The sequence below is a fragment of the Morus notabilis genome, unplaced genomic scaffold, assembly GCF_000414095.1.
Source record: "Morus notabilis unplaced genomic scaffold, ASM41409v2 Scaffold324, whole genome shotgun sequence".
NCBI classification, from domain to species: Eukaryota; Viridiplantae; Streptophyta; class Magnoliopsida; order Rosales; family Moraceae; genus Morus; species Morus notabilis.
The window spans coordinates 244,882-267,705 of NW_010362325.1; the positions used below are offsets into that span (position 1 = coordinate 244,882).

At 44.3% G+C, this 22,824-nt stretch overlaps 1 protein-coding gene across 1 annotated transcript; it reads right to left on the minus strand.

Annotated features, from left to right (window-relative positions):
* Window positions 1-1,589: 1,589 nt before the first annotated feature.
* Window positions 1,590-8,164, minus strand: LOC21396342 (RNA polymerase II C-terminal domain phosphatase-like 3). The gene is made up of 12 exons (XM_024167939.1): window positions 7,128-8,164; window positions 6,871-7,009; window positions 6,706-6,761; window positions 6,565-6,625; window positions 5,017-6,438; window positions 4,106-4,726; window positions 3,854-4,000; window positions 3,479-3,747; window positions 3,244-3,355; window positions 2,884-3,141; window positions 2,516-2,562; window positions 1,590-2,413 (listed from the first exon to the last, which is right to left on the minus strand). The coding sequence occupies exons 1-12, from the start codon at window positions 7,847-7,849 to the stop codon at window positions 2,338-2,340; spliced, it is 3,930 nt and encodes a 1,309-aa protein (XP_024023707.1). The 5' UTR covers window positions 7,850-8,164; the 3' UTR covers window positions 1,590-2,337.
* Window positions 8,165-22,824: the final 14,660 nt, after the last annotated feature.

Sequence of the window (22,824 nt, forward strand, 5' to 3'; positions counted from 1 at the left end):
TATTTACTGTGTTAAATGAACATTCCTGTAATTATAAACAAAATAAGAAAAAAAATCAATTTTTGGGTTTTTTGAAGACGCCACATTTTATTTGCCATTAATGTTGTAAACTTGCAATAAGTATAGGTATTCTTTTTTTTTTCCCCCTTGTTGCAAGAAATATTTTTTTAGGTTTTTTTTTTTTTTTTTGGGCTGAATTTGTTCAAGTGACGTGATAAAATACTCTCTTTTGGTTTGTATGGATCAATTCAGGAAAAACACTATCACCCTATTAATAGTAAAAATATTGACGTGTCCCCCGCAAATTTTGATTATAGTACTTATTTAAGTTACAATTCTACTTAAAAAATAATTTCACAAGCTTTTGTAGCCTTTACTCAATATGAAAGTACTAGCATCTCAAAAATAAATAAATAAATAGATAAATAAATAAATAAATTAGCCAATTGTACTTTTAGATTCAAAATTTTTTTTTTTATTAAACTTACTCTAAGAGTGTATGAGTCTGAATTTTTACTATTTACTCTTAATTAATACTCTTTTAACTAATATAATTATTTGACTAAAAAAAATATTAATCATAAGTAAGGAAAAAAAGTCTAAACCACATGCATTTTAAAAGGTATTTATTGTATTTTCTTTTCTTTTTTTCTCACGATAAATACTTGTCCGATTCAAAACTTAATTAGTGGCCTTAGGTTTTCTTTTTCTTTCTTTTTTCTTTTTCATCTCTCTCTCTCTCTCAAAAGATTAATTAGCTAATGCTATTTTGCTAAATAAAATAGCAGTCCCACGAAAATATTTAAGCAGCGGTGCCTTAAAATAGCCAAGATGAAGAACCGTTGGTCTTGAAGAAAATACATGCAACTACTACGTATAATTGACCCATAAGTATAAACTACCACCGGGCACCGACTGCCAAAGCACTGTAATTTATCCACTTAAAAGACAGCAAGTTGAGCCATATGTTGACTACGGTTGCGTTGATGGTAAGCATCATAGTTAGTGACCTAAAAGTAACAAAGCAAACACCCAAGTAATATTGGCTACAACTGCAAAGTCGTTCTCCGCTTCTTTTGATATTTTATGGTTTGTAGTACATAAATTGCCCACAACGTGGCTGAACTTGGACCAAGTCCTAGTTGGCGACCACAGTCACGTTTGCTTAAAACTGAGAAAAGTCAACTGCCAAAGGCAACGGTCTCTACAAGACCGTTGCATTACATGACCAAGAACAAGGTCAACGGTAGTTTTTGCTGAGACCAACAGTAGCTCACCAAAGTTACTTAGAACGGTAAAAAAATAAAAAATCAGCTTACCTATGGTGACACAATGAAACCCTAAATCCTTTTATGGATAGGAGAAATTGTAAAAATCTGCAATTGTACTCCACTTCTACAAATTATGCAAGAGATTTTGGATCTTTATGGGTGGAAACTGTGACAGCAAATCTCTCTCGTTTCTTCTTAAGCCGAAACACATTATATGAAATCCACAACTTAAAAATAGAAAAAATATGAACTAAAAACCACTTGACAGGAAAATTAAAAAAAAAAAAAAAAAAAAAAAGGAACAGAAGAAAAGGCCATTAATGAAAGAAAACCCCTATGTTTTCTTTTAATTTTTTTCCATTTTTTTTTTAATGTTCTTTCAGATTCTTCAAGATGTTTAGACTGAGCAAAATCAATTTAAAGGGTGGAATGCCAAAGTCCACCGAATGTTAAAAGTCTCCGACCAAAAGTTTGAATGAGCAATGTCAGTTGGCAATTAGTAGCGAACCAATATTTATCAACTCCAGCATCCACCGCAACACTTTCCACTTCACGAGGCTCCATTCATGCTATACATATAGCCTCTATTTTCCCCTTTCATGCCCATCCTTTATCAAGCTTTTCATAGTTGGTTTTATTTATTTTAGTTTCTATTTATCTTTTTTAAAATGATTTTTCACTTGTTCCTTTTCGTTAGTCTTCTTTATCTTCAACAGTTTTTCAAACCCCCCAAACTTTCCTCGTTATCAAAGGACGAATGATGAAAATGCACGCAGGGATTTGTAAACTTTGCTCAAACGGCCCCATGCTCAACTACCTAGAATCACTCAAAATCATCGCAAAGCATTGACGGCTCATGGCTGATTCATACGCTTTCACTAAACTCCTCTTCGGCAAAATTGCAGTGTAAAATAGGGGAGGTGAAGCCGCCGCCGTCCATACAGGGTGGAAAGAATGAACCGAAACTTTCAGGTCTAGCTCTGATCCCACCCGGCAAATCCTGAAGCACACCCATCCTAGTTCCAATGTGTTTTCTTGTAATTGCTTTTTTAGTACCAAAAGAGGTTTAGGGTGGCGGCAGTGGTTTAATAGCAAAATCTTGTTCATTTGCTCTCCGATAAAGCAAAGCTGATGCTTCTACCCTGGTTTAATACATCGGGGAAGACAAGCGGAATAAACTATGTTAACACCAGGAAGCTTCAAGTATCTCAAAGAAATAAGATTTAACTGAGAAGATATCTTACCAGCCAGGATGAACAGCAAATTTTCCATTTGCAAGAGCCCAGTTCACCTGCTCGAAACAGTTAATGTCATATTCAGAATTATTATAAAATAAAAAATAAAAATAAAAAAAAGATTATTGCAATCTCTTTATCAGTAGTACTTCGTTCCCCCCTCGGAGGATGGTAGGATATATTTTCCGGCTGCATTTATCATCATGTAGAAAATACTTCACAGTTCCAACAACATAAGAAGGTTCTAAGCTTCCAAATTCCGATGTTTACATACTTGCCTTTTCTTATACTCCACTTCATTTGGCTTGGAGCTTTCAGCATTTATTTTATGTGAGTCTCAAAAGGTTAATAATAACATTGAAAATTGGCAACATTACCTTGTCAGTCCCCGGGGAATTGGCAACTACATGGGTAACCTGGTCATCTATCTGGGTGGTGCACACTGCACCAAACTGTTCAGCCGTTTGCCACAGAGGATGTAGGTGAGGATTCACCTCACTGACCGGAAACACCCTGCTAAATACAATTCGACAACCAGCCAAAATTTTCCGCTGTTCTGAGGCTAGAATATTTCTAACATCTACTTCATCCAAGGAGTGATGGGAGAAAAAGTTCTGATGTATTTTCTCGATAACCTATGTCAGCCAAGGCACAGATAATCATAATCCAAACGTATGAAAACCTGTGAAGGTAAAAAATATAAATATATACATATATATCAGGCAAAAGTACAATACCGCCAAAGAAGATGCTAGCGTCCCTTGTTCAGGTCTCTCATCATGGTCAATCTCCAGAAGAGAAGGACCTGGCAGCCCAAATTGGCGTCTACTACAGGGGAAATATGTGTACCTGTAAGATAGTGATGCAAAGTCACACGAAAGGCAAGCAAGCCCATAAGATGAGGAATGTGATGTTTTATATTCAACAGAGGCATTGATACTTCAGAGCCCAAAAACAAAAAGGCATTGTTACCTTTCTACAACTATCAAGTTCAGTTTGTTATGCGGCCAGACCCTCACAGAATCATCAATAATTACAACAGATGATTCCATGCCCAAAACACCTTCCAGATCCTTACTCTTTGGAACCCTCTCATCGCCATCAAAAGGGTCACCGTCATCTCCCCTAGAAATAACTCGTCCAGAAAACAGAGTCCCCATGGGATCGAGCACTTTTGCCATCTCTGTAGCATATAGCTTATTCCCCATAGTGTAAAGATGCAGCTCATAAAGCTTACTGGCCTGATTTGCAGACAGGACAAGCATTCAGTGCTTCATGTTGAACTTAGGCAAGAGTTAAATATTAAAGCCAAAACAAATTATTATTATTATAATTTAAAAAAAAAACCTTCTCCAAAAAATTCCAGACCCCAGGACGAAGTTTGGTCCACATTCCCATATGAGGGAAACGGAAGAGATGTCTTTGTGGTTTTTCACGATCTTGTTCCTCTTTCTTCCTCAAAATCTCGTCATGGACAGAATCTACCTCCACAAACTGAAAAGGGTAAACCAAGTTATAACAGACTTACACTCCATAAATAGAGCATCCACGGATCGGCCATGAAACAACTGATTCCATACATCCACAAGATATTATTACCTTAGCCGAATTAAGAAGTGTGTGGTCTAGATCCAAGACCAGACAAAGCTTGTGGGCATCAAACATTTTCTTCTGTTCTTCTAGTCTCCTAGCCCTCTCTCTCTGGATAGCAGCTTTTTGCTCGTCATCATATCCTTCAAATAGATGCTCAACATCTCCCCATGCATTAGGTGTGCGGGAGGGAACTGCCAAAGTTGTTTCAGGAGTGGAATTAGTGCCACTATGCTGATCCTCAGAGTTCGGAACAACAGCTTTCACATCCCCTCTATCTGGTTTAACTGGCAGTGGTTGTGAAGAAAGATTCTGTGAAACTGTAGCTGGACTTGTTGATGCTTGTGACACAGACATAAGATCGGCAATATTTCTCAGATTCTTGGTAAATTGCCGAGCAATATCAGGTTGCACAACCAATTGGGAAGGCACTTGTTTCTTATCAGCTTGACCCTCCTGCACTGGGCCATTGAGGTTATCCTTATTTCCTGGGGTGCATGAAACTGAGGACACAATAGGTTTGAACTGTTCATGCCCTAAGCTCCAGCTTTTTTGAAGCATATTACCATGGAGTACGCGCCGAGGATCCCGGGGTTTCATCCGGATTTTTCCTAACTCGTCCTGCATGCTCTGCACATTACAAACGAAGCTTAGAAAAAAAAAAGAAAAAAAATCTTATAATAAACGGATCTATTCTGCAAATAACTTTATATTTAGTACCACTCGTCCACTTTAAAGACGGTCAGTACTGTCTAATGAATGGTAAAAAAAAGACGAAAACTGAAATTGTTAATTAAAAAAAAAAGAAAGAAAAGGCGTCGCCAGTTAGCAAAATGGGAAAAGCAAACTAAAATGCAAAATTAGCACCTCCTTGACTCTTCATTCAGTTAATCCATCACGACAGTATAGCAAACACTCACCGCTGTAGCTACTTGTGAAGTAGTTGGAAGTGATACTGCTGGTGTCTGCAAAATCCCTGAAGCCTTAGAAGGAGCAACGTTCACTAAGGGAGCTGCTCCCAGAATTGAATTTGTGCCTGGGGGATGTGTTGTATTTTTGGAAGAATCGGACTTCTGCTGTGCATCTGCTGCTAATAGCTGTTGCTGTCCCAGCTTATTAAGAATGTCCATAAATATTGTTGGATTAACAGCTATATCCTTCAAAATTGCAGGCAAGGCATCTGGGGTACTCGTACCCGTCACGGGCACCTGCTCTTTACCAATATTTGGGCCATTGTTCATTATGGGACCATTTACCAGGTGAATTGATTTTCTAGGGTCAGCTTCTGCATTCTCCACTAACTGGTTTTTGTTCATTATCTGGGGTCCGGTTGTTCCGTTGTCCTCCAACCAACCACCTACCCCGGACGCAGTTTTGACATCAATCTTGGCACTTACAAATGCATGTCTTTGCCTTTTTAATGCAGGACCATCCAGATTGGGCTCCTCAACAATTCTTTGCTTTCTTGAGCTTGTTGGGTCACCAGGTTCCACTTTAGGTCCATTGTGTACCGCAGTCAAGGGTCTTTGATTGAGATCCAATGCACCCGCATCCGAGTTAGCAAATCGAAGCCTAGGGTCTCTACTCCTTGCCGAGGCTTTCATGGTTGAATTAGAGCCAGAACCAACAGGGGCAGCATTTTTAGCCGCAATTGGTCCTTGCATGGTTGGACTACTTACAGGGACAGAGGAAGTAACAACCGATGGTCTCAAAATGGGTATTGCTGGCGTTCTTAAATTACCACTAGTCAAAGAACTTGAGACCTCCTGATTAATATCATCCTCTTCATCACATTCTTCTGAAGGGGTTGGGCTTGGAAGCCTGTCACTCATTAGGAAGGAACCCCGACCAAACTTTTGCTGATAGGTGGAAACAGCTTTGAGGGCATCAGTTTCATAACGATGTAGTCTAGATTCTTCTGCCCCGGGCGCCACCTTAGCTGTAGTAGACACCGGTTTAATTATCCCATCTGCAACACCTAAAGGCTTGTAGACAGGAAAACAAGATGGCGCCTCTCGTGTAGGCGATGGAAGACTATCTGCATCATGATCCTTGTGAAGATCTAAGAGCGGGAGAAGAAGCCCCCTGCCCTTAAATGCAAGCGTTCCTGGCCTCAGAAGTTCCGGTAATGTAATTGGGTTACTATGAACCACAGATGCTACACAATCTTGGGGCAATTTAACAGAAGTCCGTTCAATGCTGGCATTTTCAGCATTTGCATTTGTTAAATTTGAATCCATCTCATGGAGCCGCTCAATAATCTGTGTCTCTTTCTCTTTATCACTCGCTCCACTACTCGGCAAAACATTAAGCGGATTTAAAGAGGATATCATGAGCTCTATCTGTAAAAAGAAAGAGACCGTCTTATAATCTTTGCATCATTAATATTTACATTTTTTTTTCTTTTCAAAAGCTGGAGGCAAGGTAAGGAAAAAACTGATCCTGAACCAAGTTTCAAGGTATCTAACCTCTTTCGTTTGCTCAGGGGAGAAGAGAGGAGTGCCGCAGTTCTTTACAGAACAAAACAATCTGAAAATTTAAAAAGGGATTAATTATTTAATTAAGCACTTCCTAATGACCAAAGGAAACCATAAATTTTTAATAAAAACCTTGATAAAGTTTCCTTCTTTTGTTCCTTTTGATTCACACTCATGGAGCAGAACACCTGCAAAATACAGCGAGCCAAAACATTAAATCTTTTCTCACCCATCACATGAAAACACTCCAGAATATGTAATACAGCAATTTTGAATAAGAAATATAGAGTGCCTTACAGAATTGACAACTTGAATAGCAGTGATCGACATCTGAATGACAACATCCTTTGTTGGAAAACTAAATTCTTTTTCTGAAAGAACTCCTCGCAAGCTCTCCAAAGTGCGCTGTAGCCGCGAACAAACTTCCTCAAATGATCTACAACAAATAAACCAGCCAAAATCAAGAAGAAAACTTTAATTCAAGTGAATCCACAAAGTGTCACAAACTGGGAAGCCATTACCACACACTCCCAAAATTCACCAATTGTACTTACTTCTCTGCATTAACCACATTAACACTCCCAAGAGTTTCCCAAATCAAGTCCACTCTTTTCTCCAACTCGTCACGTCTCGAATCAACCTCTAACCCACCAACATTCTCAGCTTCACAATTCAAATCCCCGTCTTTCGCTTCTTCTCCGGCGGGCTTCTGCGTCGGCTCCGACTCCAAATCAATCTCGCCCTCCTCGAGCTCCCCCTCCTCCATCTCATCAGCACTGTCGTCGATCACAACTTTCTCCACTTTCTCCACTTCCTTCACACCATTCTTCCCCTCTCTCCGGCCGCTATTAACCGCCGGCGAAGCCGACGAGAGCACTACTCTCGAGCTGTCGTCGGCGTCAACATCCATCACGAAAATCTCATTGAGAGGTTTATTCTGCACGGCCTGCGCCCACGCAAGGTTGTACAATCCCGTCGTGTAGCCGCGAAATCCCGGATAATTCGCATAGAGATCTCGCATCGTCCAAACCCTAGAGTCACCAAACTTGGATTCCTTGGAATTCGAATCGCTGACGGACATAACTTTACCACTACCAGTACCATTACCTTCCTGCTTATTGAAATCCTCTTCGCTGATCTCTTCCACAGAAGCCGAATCCGAAATCTCACCTTCTTCAACGTCTTCCACAACTCTTCCACTCTCAATTCTCCCCATCACACTTCTTAAATTATAATCCTCAATCTCTTTAATACGATTAGATCTGAGAAACACCATAAATCAGTATGTCTACTATACACAGGCGCGATTATTTCTCAAACAACAACGAATTTATACAAAGATTTCTTTTTTTTTTTACGACAAGATCTCGCAAAAACGAAATTAGGGTTTTAATTTTTTTTCCTTCTTTTTTCTGCTTTATTCGCCTGAGATCTGAAAAATTAGGTGCACAATTTAGAAGAAAGAAAATTTATGTTTTCCCGAGAAAATATTTTGATCTCAGATCCGGGGTTAGATCGCGAGCTCGGAATCGTTATTCTTTGGGATCGAGGCGAGAGAGAAAAAAAGAAACTATAAACACGAACAAACAGAGAAGGGACGACGAGGGAGAAGAAAAGAGAGAAGAAGAGAGTTTTTATAAGAGGAGGAAGGGGAATCTTGTACACGGAAAGAGTTTGAATCTGAGCCGTCCACGTCAGTGATCCGAGGGAAAAGTTAGGGGGGGGGGGGGGGGGGGGAGGGGGGGTGGGGGGGGGGGGGGGGGGGGGGGGTGGGGTAATGACATATGCCCACTCGTTGTTTGTAACCGGTGGAAGCTCGCTGCTCATTTTGTTTGGTGGGTCATGACTCATGACTAGTTATGACTTCGATTGGATGGTTAGCTCCACATCTAGTAGTCCATTCTAGTGCTGGAAGTTTGGGTCGGTAGGCTGCCCGAAATCCGAATTTTTTCGGGCTCGGGCGGGCAAGTCCATTTCTCGTCCGTCCAAAGTTGATTTTCGGGTTTAGGCTCGGGCAACCTGAATTTTGCATCTTCTCTTTTGCCCGCCGCCGTCTAATCGCCGTTTACTGCTGTTCGCCAGAATTTTTTTGAATTTTTCCGACCATGCCCGAATTGCCCGACCCGAAAAATGCCTGAAAATGTCGTGTGCCCGAAAAATGCCCGAATGCACGTAATGGCTACTTTTTTTGAATTTTGCCCGAATTGTACCCGAAAACCCGAGGTGCCTGACTGCCCGAATTACTCAAAAACGGCTAGTTTTTTTATTTTTTGCCCGAAACCCGACCTGCCCGACTGCTCGAATTACCCAAAACGGCTAGTTTTTTGAATTTTGCCCGAAAACCCGAACTGGCCGAAACTGCCCGAGTTGCCCGATTGCCCGAATGCCTGAAAATCAAAAATAGCCGTTTATCCTGATTTTTTTTGAAAAAAAATCATTTTTTAACCCCAAAATTTCCCTATAAATACCCCTCATCCCCCACACATTTTTCTCACTCAATCCCTCTCAATCTCTCTCAATTTCTCTCAATCTCTCTCAATTTCTCTCAATCTCTCTCATAATTTTTCTAAAAATTATCACATTATCCTAAAGTTCTCTCTCTCTCAAATCCATCTTATTTTTTTATAATGGATCCTTTTGGTTATAGTGGTATTCCCGTTGATGTCCAACACAATGTAGAAGAATGGTAATTTCCCACTAATGAGTTTGTTACGCATGAATCTACTAATCCGAGCCATGGTGGACGTACTGGAGGTCATGGTCGCAATAGTGGTGGTGGGCGTGGAGAAGCGGCAAGTGCGACTGCGTCTGCGTCGGCAAGTGTTGCAACCTCCAAGAGGAAATACAAGCGTACCTCGACAGTTTGGAATCACTTCGACATAATTGACGAGGTGGATAATGAAGGTAACACTAAACATATAGCTCAGTGTAAATATTGTTTATCTAAATTACAAGGTGACACTATTCACGGCACCATACACTTGAGACGACACTCCGAAAAGTGTCTTCAAAAGCTTAGCCAATCTAACGGACCCGAACTCTGCCAAACACAATTATCTTTTGATCGCGCAACCGGTGATCTAACCACTTAAAAATACGATCTACAAGTAGATCGTATGGAAGTTGCGCGAATGATAGCTGCTTTAGATCAACCACTTAGTTTTGTAGAGCATCCTAATTGGCAACGATATATTAAGGTTGTACACAATCCTAATGCACAGTTCACTTCAAAAACTACTATTAGAAAAGATTTATTAAAATTATTTAAAAAAGAAAAAGATGCATTAATGAACCTTTTACACTCGACTAGCGGGTGCGTTGCGTTAACGGCAAATATTTGGTCTGCCGTTGCCAATAAAGATTATTTAGCTGTAACCGGACATTACTTTAAAGGATTTGATTTAGATAAGAGAATATTAAGTTTTAAATGTGTTCTAGGATCACATAGCGCAGATTTAATATATAACACAATTTTAAATGTAATTGATGAATTTAGTTTAAGAGATAAAGTAATGGCTATAACATTAGATAATGCTAGTGCCAATACAAAAGCAATTGAATTTTTTGAAAATGATTTAAGTCTATTCGGTGACGATACTAAGCATTAAATATACCTCATAGAGCATTAGCGTTAGATATGCCTATAAGATGAAACTCAACTTATATTATGCTTCAACAATGTATCCCTTATAAGGATGCTATAACAAACTATATGTGTGTAAAATTAGGAGTATGACATATAGATGAATTTGATTGGCAAATTGCTGAAGTTTTGTATCAATTTTTAGGTAGGTTTCATGAAGTTACTCTAAAACTTAGTGGAACATACTACCCAACATCACCTTTAGCTTTAGGAGAACTTTTAAGAATTAGTATTTTATTTCACGAATATAGGGAGGACCCAATCTTAGGAGTTCCTGTTCATTCTATGGAAAATAAATTTAAAAAATATTGGTCTAAGTTGCCTTTGTTATATGGTTTAAGTACAATTTTTGATCCTAGGTTAAAATTAGACAGATTAGAAAGTGGTTTAGAAAACTTAGGTGAATTTTTAGGCATCACTTGTACGGACCAATTTTCAATAATAAAGGCAAAAATATATGAAATCTGTTGACGGTCAAATTTCGTCAACAATGATACGCCGGACAACCCTCTAGTATTTTGTTGGGTTACCCGCTAGAAATTAACTGTATATTTAAAATTATGCTATGAAGTGTTTGTTGCTTTTTGAAAGCATGAGAATAATGCTTGAATGAGAGGACACGCGAAATTTATAGTGGTTCACTCTGTTAATGAAGAGCTACATCCACTTGTGTATTGTATTTCCCTTAGACTCTTTTTGGATTACATAAAATCAGCTCTCTATTCTCTGATTACATATGAAAAGTAGCCAAAAATCCTCTCTCTCCCCCAGTGGGGGTCTTCATCCTTTTATATTGGGCTTCCTTCACCTAGTGGTTTTCTTTGATCGGTGGAAACACTCAAGTGTTCTACCTTGGTAGGCCCAGATGTAGCCTACTAATCAGCACTGCTCACTCAGCTAATTAGTCTTCTGTTACGGCTCTGTGATTCTCCGTAATACTTTTCTGTCCCCTGTGGGGCGGTTTGAGAATTTGTAATTAATGCTGACAGACGTCTTCCACTTATGCACGCAACCCGTCATGCCTTAAAGGAACGTTCCCCTCGTCGCCAGCGCCATTTAGCCCCAGTCATCCTCTTTGGCGGCCCTTTCTACAGCCGAGGAATATCCATACCTTAATTCAAGAGGCACTATCCATCGGCGCCACAAGGGGTCGTCGCCCTAATCCGGACTTTAACTTTGGGCTTTGCAGCTAATTGGGAAGAAAATGTAGGCGCCGAGGGTTGTGTGTTTGGCGGAGAGCAGTTATGGCCACGTGTCGTGGTGTCGTTGATCCAGGTGTCCATCACATTTTCCCACACAACAGCTACCCCCCAGGTCGAGGGCTCCCCTCTTTTTTTATTGGGCGGCCTCGAGCTCCAGGTTCGGTTGTCCTTTCGTACTTCGGGTGTGGGAAACCGGTCCCGAGCCTCCGTCCGTAATGATGGCCTGGGTGCTTCGGGGACGCAGCCGTCGCGTTGATTGGCCTGTCATAATGATGTATATCCGTTTTCTGAGAAGACGAATACATACCGTCAGATTCACGTCCTCTCGGTTTCCCGCCCTTCTCCATCACCGTCAGATCCGGACAGTGATCCCTTGCCGTAGGATTTTGAAGTTTTATCCAGCGGTTGGGGGGTCGAGGACGCTGTTCTTTTATAATACTCTTCATGAATCCGAGAGTAATTTTTTTTTCTTCTCCAAAACTTCGAACTTTTGTAGCGTTCCCATTGAACCACTGCATTTAGCCGGAACCTCCTTTGTTGAACTTCCGACTTCACCCTTCTTGCTCTCCGTGGTATATTACGAAGCCGTCCCGGAAATCCTTTCTTCACCGGTAAGTTTCTGGATCTTTTCTTGTTGTGCGTACTCACGGGGCTCCCCCCGTTGTGTACCTGGAATATATAAATTTTTATGCGCAAAATGAGAACATAAAAGTTAAGGAGACTTACTTCGTTGTATTCTGTCGCGCTGGATGACCTGGTCTCCATGCATTTTTTATTGCCTGTGTGCCTTTGGTTTCTGGGTTTCGGGGAACCCGTGATTCCTATGAACACTCGTCGTTACCGTTCTCATATGAATGGTCGACGTCAAGTTGAGGTGTTTGAGTAGTCATCGTTTAGAGTAGTCGTCGTTTCTTCCTCTCGACGTTAGGGTTTTAACTTAGCTTCTTGTCCTTTTAATTACCAGAACAATGGCCCAAAGTTCACCCAATCGAGAGGATTCTTCTTCTGTCGTCCGTTCTGACCCCTCTCCGGTGGTGGAGATCTCATGGACTTCTTCCTCCTCCGGTGTCAGCTCTGTGCTTAGGGATATTGAAGACGTCGAGGGAAGTTACGAGCCGGGTGACGACTTCAGAAGTGAATTCGAAAGCGTCGACCGGTTGGTAGACGAGGTAGTCGAGCGAATCCCCTTTACCGGGGGCAGCGTAAGTCGGGTAGCTATCGCGACGGTGGATGCCCCCCTGGCTGCTACGAGTGGTGACCCAGATAGGCCTTCCTTCACAGCCGATGGTGTGGCGTCGAGGGTCCGAAATAAAGATATCATTCGGGCTGTGAAGGAGGGATGCATCGACAGGAGGTGGTTTGAGTACCTCTTTCTGGACATGCATTTTAGAACTAGCATGCCGCCGACCGGATACCTTCCGGTCTACACAAGAGCGGTAACCGCGGGGATGACACTCCCAGTTCATCCCTTCGTAAAAGATTACTGCCATTTTTATGGCATCTCCCCCGCCCAATTGGCGCCGAACTTCTGGTACTGCTTTGTAGGAGCCTAGATTCTATGGCACCAGAAGTTTGACATGGAACTCCCATTGGATGAGTTCCGATTCATGTATAAGCTGTGCCATGTCGCCAAGTGTGACGGGTGGTACTTTCTGAGTGGCCACGGGAGAGCTTAGCCCAGGTTTGGGAAGCTCATTCTGGGTATTCCCTCGACGTCACATGGGTAGAAACCCATGTTCTTCATGATCCGCGGGCCTTTCAACTTTCATCCTAATGACCGCCGGCCCCGCCGAAGGCAGGTGCAGGCAGCGTTTGGAAATATGAGTGAGCATCTTGACTTTCTTTTTATCTGACTTTGCTCTTTTTTCATATGTTGACGAGGATTCCCTTGTCCTTCAGTTAACCAGGACCGGCCAAAGTTCTCCGGTAATAGTTTGGCGAGGGTCGAGCAGGCTTTTTCCTATCCGTCAGAGGTTCGCCATATTGACACGCTTCTGACCAAGGAGAATCTTCGTGCTACCGGCCTAATCCTAAATCTCCCCAATCCTTCAGATTTAGACGCCGTCCGCGCGTACTTTCATTTAAGCGGCGAAGGTAATCACTTCTCTCGGCGCCTTCTAGAAACATCGTTCGTGTTTTCCTAACGCTGATCATGTCCTCTTTTCGTTGCTAAAGATGGCGTCGTTGAGGATTCAGCTACCTGGGAGCCAACGGTCGGGGCCGAGCCAACACCCTCCGTCTGACCCGCAGCCCCCGCCGAGCCAACAGCCCTCGTCAAAGCAAAAGGAGAAAGCCAGCTCTTCTTCTCTTGCGCCGAAAGGCAAGAAGGTCAAGGGTCCTTCGGCACCGGGGGGCAGGCATGCTCACAAGAAGAGGCGCACCGATAAGAAGTCGACCACTGACCAGGCGTCGACTGACAAGGCCTGGACACCGGTGGTGCCCATCCCTGATGTTAGCGCTCCCCCGGCGCCGAGGGAACGCGTGCTGATCCCGGGGGGAAAGATAATGGATGGGAATTTTCAAGTCTCGGATATTTCTGATGCCGAGGTTGGGGCGATGCTGAAACTTCCCCCTCACTTCTCTCTCGTCTTCCAGGCTCTTTATGAGTCTTTCCTCGAACCTCATTGGATCGCAGCGTCCCAATCTTCCTTGGTCGACCACCAACGCAAACAGATCTCCTTCCAGATCCATGTAAGATTTTGCCGAGATTTTTTTTAAAGCTTTTCCTGATTTTGCAACCTTTCTAGAGTCTCATCCTTTCCCTTCTTAACCTCATCGACTTAATCAAGGTCGAGGAGCGTAAGGATGAGATGGATGATTTGGAGGCCAGGCTCAGGTCTCTTGTTGATGAGGCCAAGAAGAATAGGGATGATGCCGTCGAGGAGAGGGATGTGGCCATGGCCAAACTGACAAGCTTGGAAGGCGACTTGGCCGAGCAGAAGGCCAAAGTTAAGGACCTTTCTCAACGGGCAGACTCGTCTGAGAAGAAGTTGGCCCAGGCGACCGTGGCGGCCGAGAGGCGCTTTACTGGGGGAAAGGCTGAGGGGAAGAAGGAGGCCGAGGCCGAGGCTGCCGTAATCTTCGATGCTAAGCGGGCGGAGATTATTGAGGAGTTCAAGACTTCTCAGGAGCTCCTGGATATCCGCAACAAGGATTTCCAGTCGGCGGGTCAGCAAATAGTTGATCTAATCAAGAAGGAGCGTCCTGATTGGGACTTAGGCTTCCTTTATAACTCTCCTACTCCCATGGGTGACGACGGATTGTCCCCTCCCGGTGGTGATGAAGGGAATGCTTCTTCCTTGGGTGGCGGCGATGAGCCAGCGACTGGTGGTGACGCTTAGAGATCCTCACTTTGCTTTGCCCTTTTTCTATTTTCTTTTGGGAATCTTTGTAACTTAATATCTGCTTCAGACAATTTTACCTGCATTTTTGTATATATAAAGACAACAGGTTTTGTTTATACCTTGATTCGCGTTTGCCGCTTCTTAGAAAATTTCTTAAAATTTTTCTAAGTGTGTGTCCTGTTTTTGTTTGAGGACTTAACATCGATTTTTACCCCTTGGGGTCGTCGTCTTAGGAAACTCCTTAGAATTTCACTAAGTGTTTGTCTTTTCTCCTTGGAGAATCTGATGTCGAATTTACCCCTTGGGGTCGTCGTCTTAGGAAATTCCTTAGAATTTCACTAAGTGTTTGCCTTTTCTCCTTAGAGGATCTGACGTCGAATTTACCCCTTGGGGTCGTCGTCTTAAGAAATTCCTTAGAATTTTACTAAGTGTTTGCCTTTTCTCCTTGGAGGATCTAACGCTGAATTTACCCCTTGGGGTCGTCGTCTTAGGAAATTCCTTAGAATTTCACTAAGTGTTTGCCTTTAAGTGATCTGCGGGCGGACCCCTATCCCCCCATGTCCGTTTAATATAACCTTGGTTTCTTAGGCAGACATGTTATTAAGGGGTGACTTCATATTTTTCTACAAACATATCAGTGTATTCAATTTATAAAGAATGCACAATTAAAATACGTAAGAATTTCACACGCTATTAGTAGTACAGCCTTAGCTGTTCGGCGTTCCATGGGTGTTGAACTCTTCTGCCACTGAGGCTTTCCAAAATATAGGTGCCAGGATGTAGTATTTCCTTTACGCGGTAGGGCCCTTCCCAAGTTGGGTCCAGGGGACCAGTATTTTTGGGTTTTGTGCTCTGCGTTACCCTTTTTAATATTAGGTCTCCTGGGTTGAACCTTCTCTGCCGGACTTTCTTGTTGTAGTATCGTGCCGTGCGTTGCTGATAAGCGGTGAGACGTAGTTGATAGTCGAGTCATTTTTCTTCCAACAAATCGAGTTCTCCATTCATGCCCTCTGCGTTGTCAACATCGTTATGGACAACTGTTCTTAGAGTCGGCGTTTCAATTTCTATGGGAAACACTGCCTCGACGCCATATGCCATGGAGAAAGGTGTCTCACCCGTTGTAATTCGGTTGGTTGTTCTGTATGCCCATAAGACTTTGGGAAGCTCCTCGGCCCATCTCCCTTTTAGGTCGTCGAGTCTTCTCTTAAGGGTGTATTTCAATATTTTATTGACCGCCTCGACTTGCCCATTTGATTATGGATGGATTGACGCCGAGAAGTCTTTTCGGATGCCCAAACTGTCGCAGAACCTGCGTGTTGAGGCGTTGTTGAACTGTTTCCCATTGTTGGACACTATTGAGTGGGGAACCTGCACACGATGTGATCCCACATGAATTTGGTGCAGGCTGCTTCCGTGGTTATAGCTAGGGCCTTGGCCTTAGCCCACTTTGTGTAATAATCTACTGCAACGATTGTGAATTTAAACCCCTCAGGTGCAGGATGTAATGGCCCGATCAGGTCAACCCCCCATTTGGCAAAGGGCCATGGGCTGAGAATGGAAGTTAGCTTTTCTGGGGGCGCTCTAGGAATCGTGGCATATCTTTGGCAGTTATCGCATCATCGGGCGAATTGAAAAGCGTCCTTTTTGAGCGTAGGCCAGTAGTATCCTTGCCTTAGAACCTTTAGAGCTAGAGATTGCCCCCCGGTATGATTGCCACAGATCCCTTCATGGATTTCTTGGAGGACCTTATGGGCTTCGACATTATCTAGACACCGCTGTATAGGTGTTGAGTAGCCTCGTCGATAGAGCAGGCCATCGTATAATAAGTACCTAACAGCTCTATACTTGACTCACCGGGCTTCGTCTTTATTATTCGGCAGCTGCGCGTCCATTAGGTATCGTGTGAGTGGCGTCATCCAATTTTCACCTTCTTGGACACTTAATGCCTTTGCTTGCTCCTCGATGGTCGGTCGGTCTAATTCTTCAATGGGAACGACGCCTAATGTGTCGGAATCCCTTGATGAGGCGAGCTTTGCCAGGGCGTCCGTGTTTGCGTTTTCGGCTCGTGGAATCTGGAGTATTTCGTAGTTTTTGTACTTAATGAGTTCCTCCTTTACTTTTCTCAGATATGCCCATATCTTCTCGCCGCGTGCTTGGTATTCTTCCTTTACTTGCGCGACAACTAGCTGGGAGTCGCTGTAGATGCTTATCCTTTCGACCTTTAGGTGGTTAGCTAAATGTAGTCCGGCAATTAGGGCTTCATATTCCGCCTCATTGTTTGACGCCTTAAATTTAAATCGTACCGCCGAGGTAATCTTGTGGCCTTCGGGGCTGATTAACAAAACACCGGCTCCTGATCCGTTCTCGCTTGACGCCCTATCTACGTAAAGCTTCCATTTTGTAACCTCGGCTTCTTCAGATGGGGTAGGTGTCGGCCTATGAGAGAATTCAGCCAGAAAGTCAGCGAGCGCTTGACCTTTAATCGTGATTCTTGGCACGTACTTTATGTCGAACTGGCTGAGTTCTACTGACCATTTGAGGAGTCGGCCGGATGTTTCGGGCTTTTGTAGTGCTTGTCTCAGCGGGTGATTTGTGAGAACTCGTATTGTGTGGGATTGAAAGTAGTGCCGAAGCTTCCTTGAAGCTACCATCAGGGCGAGGGCTAGACGCTCCATTTCGCTGTATCTTGACTCGGCGTCGAGGAGCCTTTTGCACACATAGTAGATCGACAATTGCACCTTTTCTTCTTCTCTTAACAATACGGAGCTCACAGCGTGTTGGGACACGGAGAGGTATAGGCTAAGCTCCTCGCCGACGTTTGGCTTTGACAAAATTGGGGGTTTACCCAAATGCTCCTTCAATTTTTGGAAAGCCTCCTCACATTGTGGTGTCCACTCAAAGTGTTTGCTTCCTTTCAAAGCGTCGAAGAAAGGGATGCATTTATCAGTGGCTTTTGATATGAACCTATTTAGGGCGGCGACACAACCCGTCAACCTTTGCACCTCTTTCGGCTTTGTTGGTGACCGCATGTCTTGTAGGGCTTTGATTTTCTCGGGGTTGGCCTCAATCCCACGGTTACTAACCATAAAGCCGAGGAACTTCCCCGACCCCACTCCGAAGGCACATTTCTGGGGATTAAGTTTCATACGATATTTTCTTAATATACTAAACATTTCTCCTAGATGATCGACGTGATGGCTGGTCCTGGCGCTTTTTACGAGCATGTCGTCGACGTAGACCTTCATCGTTTTGCCGAGCTGTTGAGCGAACATTTTATTCACAAGCCTTTGGTAGGTAGCCCCTGTATTTTTTAGGCCGAAAGGCATCACCATGTAGCAGTAGAGACCTCTATCGGTTATGAAGGATGTGTGCTCTTCATCAGCTGGATGCATGGGGATCTGGTTGTATTCGAAATAAGCATCCATGAAGCTCAGCATCTCATGTCCTGCTGTGGCGTCGACTATTTGGTCAATCCGCAGGAGCGGAAAGCCATCCTTTGGGCAGGCTTTGTTGAGATCACTGAAATCGACGCAGGTTCTCCAGCTTCCGTTGGGTTTGATCACTAGAATGGGGTTCGATACCCAACGCGGGTATTGGGCTTCCCTTATGAACCCGTTTTCGATCAGTTTGTCGACTTCCTCTCTTAGTGCTTCGTACCTCTCTAGGTTCATTGATCGACGTTTCTGGCGCTTGGGGGGAAATGAGGGGTCAACGTTTAAGGAGTGACATATTACGTCGGCGTTGATCCCTTCCATGTCAGAATGATTCCACGGGAAGACATCTAAGTTCTTTTTGAGGAAGTTTTTGATCTCAACTTTATGTGGTGGAGCTAAGCCTGATCCTACTTTTAACACTTTGGTGGGCTTATTTTCATCGACTCGGATTTCCTCCAACTGCTCGACGGGCTGAGACCATGTGATCTCTTCTTGGATCCTGGGGTCTAGGTCCTTGACGGGGGCCTGGAGAACCATTCTAGCTTCCTGTCTTCCTGGCTGGTCGTATCCGCGCAGGGCGTCGAAATACGCGACCCTAGCCTCGTACTGGTTGCTCTTTATTTCCCCTACGCCGTTTGGGGTGGGGAATTTGACCTTCTGGTGGTAGACGGAGGTTATCGCCCTTAATGCCTGGAGGGTTGGTCTCCCGATTACTGCGTTGTATTGAGAGCCTCCTTTGATGACCACAAAGTTAGCCATCGTTGTCGCCTGCCGGGGTTTTTCTCCCGCGGTTATAGGGAGCCGGATAGTTGCTTGAGGGATGATGAAGTCTCCAGTGAACCCGTATAGTGGCCTGGAGGTCCTTTCCAACTGCCCCTTGTGGATCCCCATTTTTTCCAAGTAGTCGGAATATAGGAGGTCTACCGAGCTCCCATTATCCACCAAGATTCGACACATGGTGTGGTTTCCGATCATGGCTTCCACCACCAGCGCGTCGTTGTGGGGGAAATGGACTCTGCTGGCGTCATCCTCGTTGAAGGCTACGTCAGTGTGGCTGTGCCTTGGGGTTTTTGCGGCGGAGACGCTCCAGAACCGTTCCTGGTAAACCCCCTTGGCCTCGTGGGCGTAGACCTTCTACGACCTCCGCGTGTCTCCTCCTATGTAGGGGCCACCGAGGACCGTTCGTATGACGCCGACAGGTTCCCGATCTTCTGGGCGATGGTTCTCCTCTCGGCGTCGGCCGTCATTTTGCCAGTCATGGCCTTCATTGCAGGGTCTCCGTTCGGCCCTGAATTCCTGCAACCTTCCCTCGCGGATTATTCTTTCGATTTCATCCTTGAGGTCAGCGCAATCATTGGTGTGGTGGCCGACATCGCCATGGAACCTACAGAATTTCTTCGGGTTCCTTCGGCTGGGATCCGACTTCATTGGTTCTGGTCGGCGCAGCAAGTTTTCGCAGCCGACCTGGTTATAGATCTCCTCGACGCCTACCGTCAGTTCATGGTAGGTGTCATATTTCTGGAACAGCCGAGGCCTGCGGGCATCCTCCTGCCTTGGCTTATTGGCCTCTGGTGTTCCTTGCATCCGGGTCGGTTGCTTGTCTCCGCTCCCCCCTCTTTGACGCTTCTTCCCGTCCTGTTTTGATGGCGCTGACCCCTGCTCGGCCCCTTTACCCTTATTGGACCTATGATCGGGGTCGTTGGCATCCGCTTATTCAGCATTGATGTATCCTTGTGCTCGTGCAAGGAACTCCTTGTAGCTGGACGAGGGTTTTCGATTCAGTTCCCTTTTGAAGGGAGTTATTTTCTTCATGCTGGATAACGCCCCTATCAAGGCTTCTCTGTCCGTTATATCTATTGTACCGGCGACAGCCTCGCCGTATCTGGCAAGCCACTCTCTTAACATTTTATTTGGCTTTTGGTATATCGTCGTTAAATTCTGCTTCGGGGGTACACATTTTTTAACTCCTATGAACTGGAGGGAGAATGCTTCCTTTAGCTCATCCCAGCTTGAGATAGAGTTGGGTTTTAGCGTCCGGAACCATCTTCGGGCAGAGTCTGTTAGGTGGTTCCGAAAGGCTCGGCACATGATCTCCTCGGCGTATCCGTGCAAGAGCATGTGCCCTGTGTACATTTCCACATGGTCGTCGGGATCTCCTCGCCCGTCGTATGGTGGGATCGACGGCGACCTGTATTTGTCGGGGAGAGGAGGCGCCATTATTTCCGCGGTGAATGGATGGTCATGTGTGCGACTGGGCGTAATTTCGACGTTTACCACCTCGGCCACCCGTCCAATGTTCTTTTTCAAACCTGCCACGTCCCCCGTCAGCTTTCTTTCCAGGCTGGCCATGCGTTCCATGAGGGTTCGCGCTTCCTCTGTTGAAACGGCCGAGCCAGCAGCTCTCGGCGCTTCCGCCCTTTGAGCAATGGGTCCGCCCCTGGCCTGGCCGCCCGCCTGTACCGACCCTGAGTCTCCTGGTTGGTTTTCTCTGGGATTTCGGGGCAGCTCCTCAACAGCTCAGAGTTCGGCGGCTCTTAATCGGCTGCCGGAGGAACGGGAAGGTCGAGGCCTAGGAGGGCCCTGGTGGTTCTCGCTTTCCCTGATTCCCTCTTGGATATGTGGGTGGTTACCGTGATTCAGATTTTCCACTTCGGCAGGTCCGTGCGGCCTCGGGGCATCTTCTAGTGGCAGTATGCAGTTCCTTCCATCTAAGCGCTCAACCACGGTCACCAGCCCACGTACCAACTCGGTCAGAGTGGTTATTTGGGCTTACATATGCATCGGATCCGGCCGCGGTGCGTCTGGAGGTGGGACTCCATTTCCGTCTAGGCGCAAATCTTCTCTTATCCCGCTCTTCTCTGGGTGGTGGTGGTCTGTAACTATATTTTCGGGGGTCGAACGCTTTCGGTCCCCAGTGGAGTCGCCAATTGTTGACGGTCAAATTTCGTCAACAATGATACGCCGGACAACCCTCTAGTATTCTGTTGGGTTACCGGCTAGAAATTAACTGTATATTTAAAATTATGCTATGAAGTGTTTGTTGCTTTTTGAAAGCATGAGAATAATGCTTGAATGAGAGGACACACGAAATTTATAGTGGTTCACTCTGTTAATGAAGAGCTACATCCACTTGTGTATTGTATTTCCCTTAGACTCTTTTTGGATTACATAAAATCAGCTCTCTATTCTCTGATTACATATGAAAAGTAGCCAAAAATCCTCTCTCTCCCTCGGTGGGGGTCTTCATCCTTTTATACTGGGCTTCCTTCACCTAGTGGTTTTCTTTGATCGGTGGAAACACTCAAGTGTTCTACCTTGGTATGCCTAGATGTAGCCCACTAATCAGCACTGCTCACTCAGCTAATTAGTCTTCTGTTACGGCTCTGTGATTCTCCGTAATGCTTTTCTGTCCCCTGTGGGGCGGTTTGAGAATTTGTAATTAATGTTGACAGACGTCTTCCACTTATGCACGCAACCCGTCATGCCTTAAAGGAACGTTCCCCTCGTCGCCAGCGCCATTTAGCCCCAGTCATCCTCTCTGGCGGTCCTTTCTGCAGCCGAGGAATATCCATACCTTAATTCAAGAGGCACTATCCATTGGCGCCACAAGGGGTCGTCGCCCTAATCCGGACTTTAACTTTGGGCTTTGCAGCTAATTGGGAAGAAAATGTAGGCGCCGAGGGTTGTGTGTTTGGCGGAGAGCAGTTATGGCCACGTGTCGTGGTGTCGTTGATCCAGGTGTCCATCACATTTTCCCACGCAACAAGATCTATAGTAAATATGAGATTAGGTTTAGAAGCACAAACTCTAGAGTACAGGAACCGCAACAACAAGATGAAAACCTGCATTCATTCTTGAATGTTTTCGGGTTAAAGAAGAAGAATAAGACAACTCAAACAGAAGCTGTGAGTGGAAGTGGATCTTCATCAACAAGTGGCAGTGGCGGTAGCAGCTTCAACGAGCTTATGGCGTACCTCAGTGAAGGCTTAGTAGTCAGCAGTGCGGCAGAATCGTTTGACTTAGTTCAATGGTGGAGGGCACGGGCATTAACTTGGTCAATCCTAACTCGATTGGCAATGGATATATTTTCAATCCCAGTCTCCACTGTTTCATCCGAACAAGCCTTCAGTACGACAAGAATAATACTTAAGGAACGCCGGAATGCATTGCAAAGGGATATTGTTGAAGCATTGGTTTGCATTAAGGATTGGGATCGGGCCGATCAACATCTATAGGATACAATTTTACCGGCAAGCCAAGAATGGATTGATGAATTTAATCGATTAACATTTAATTTTGAAGACGATCCTTATGTTGGGAATGGTGTCCTAGAAGCATAAGATGTAATAAGATATTTATTATTTATTTAATAAAAGAATTTATTCATTATTTTATGTGCATATATTTATGAATATTTTATGAATATCAATAAAAATTTTATGATTATTTATGTAACCTTAAACATTGTATATAAGTGTTATATACGAGATGATAATGTTTAAGGATAATAATCAAAAAGCAATGTTCATAATGAATTTAATTAAAGTTCAGAATCTTTAATTAAAACATTATTAATACATGTCATTCCCATTTAGAATGGAACGGTGTTATCCGCACTGTTAATATGG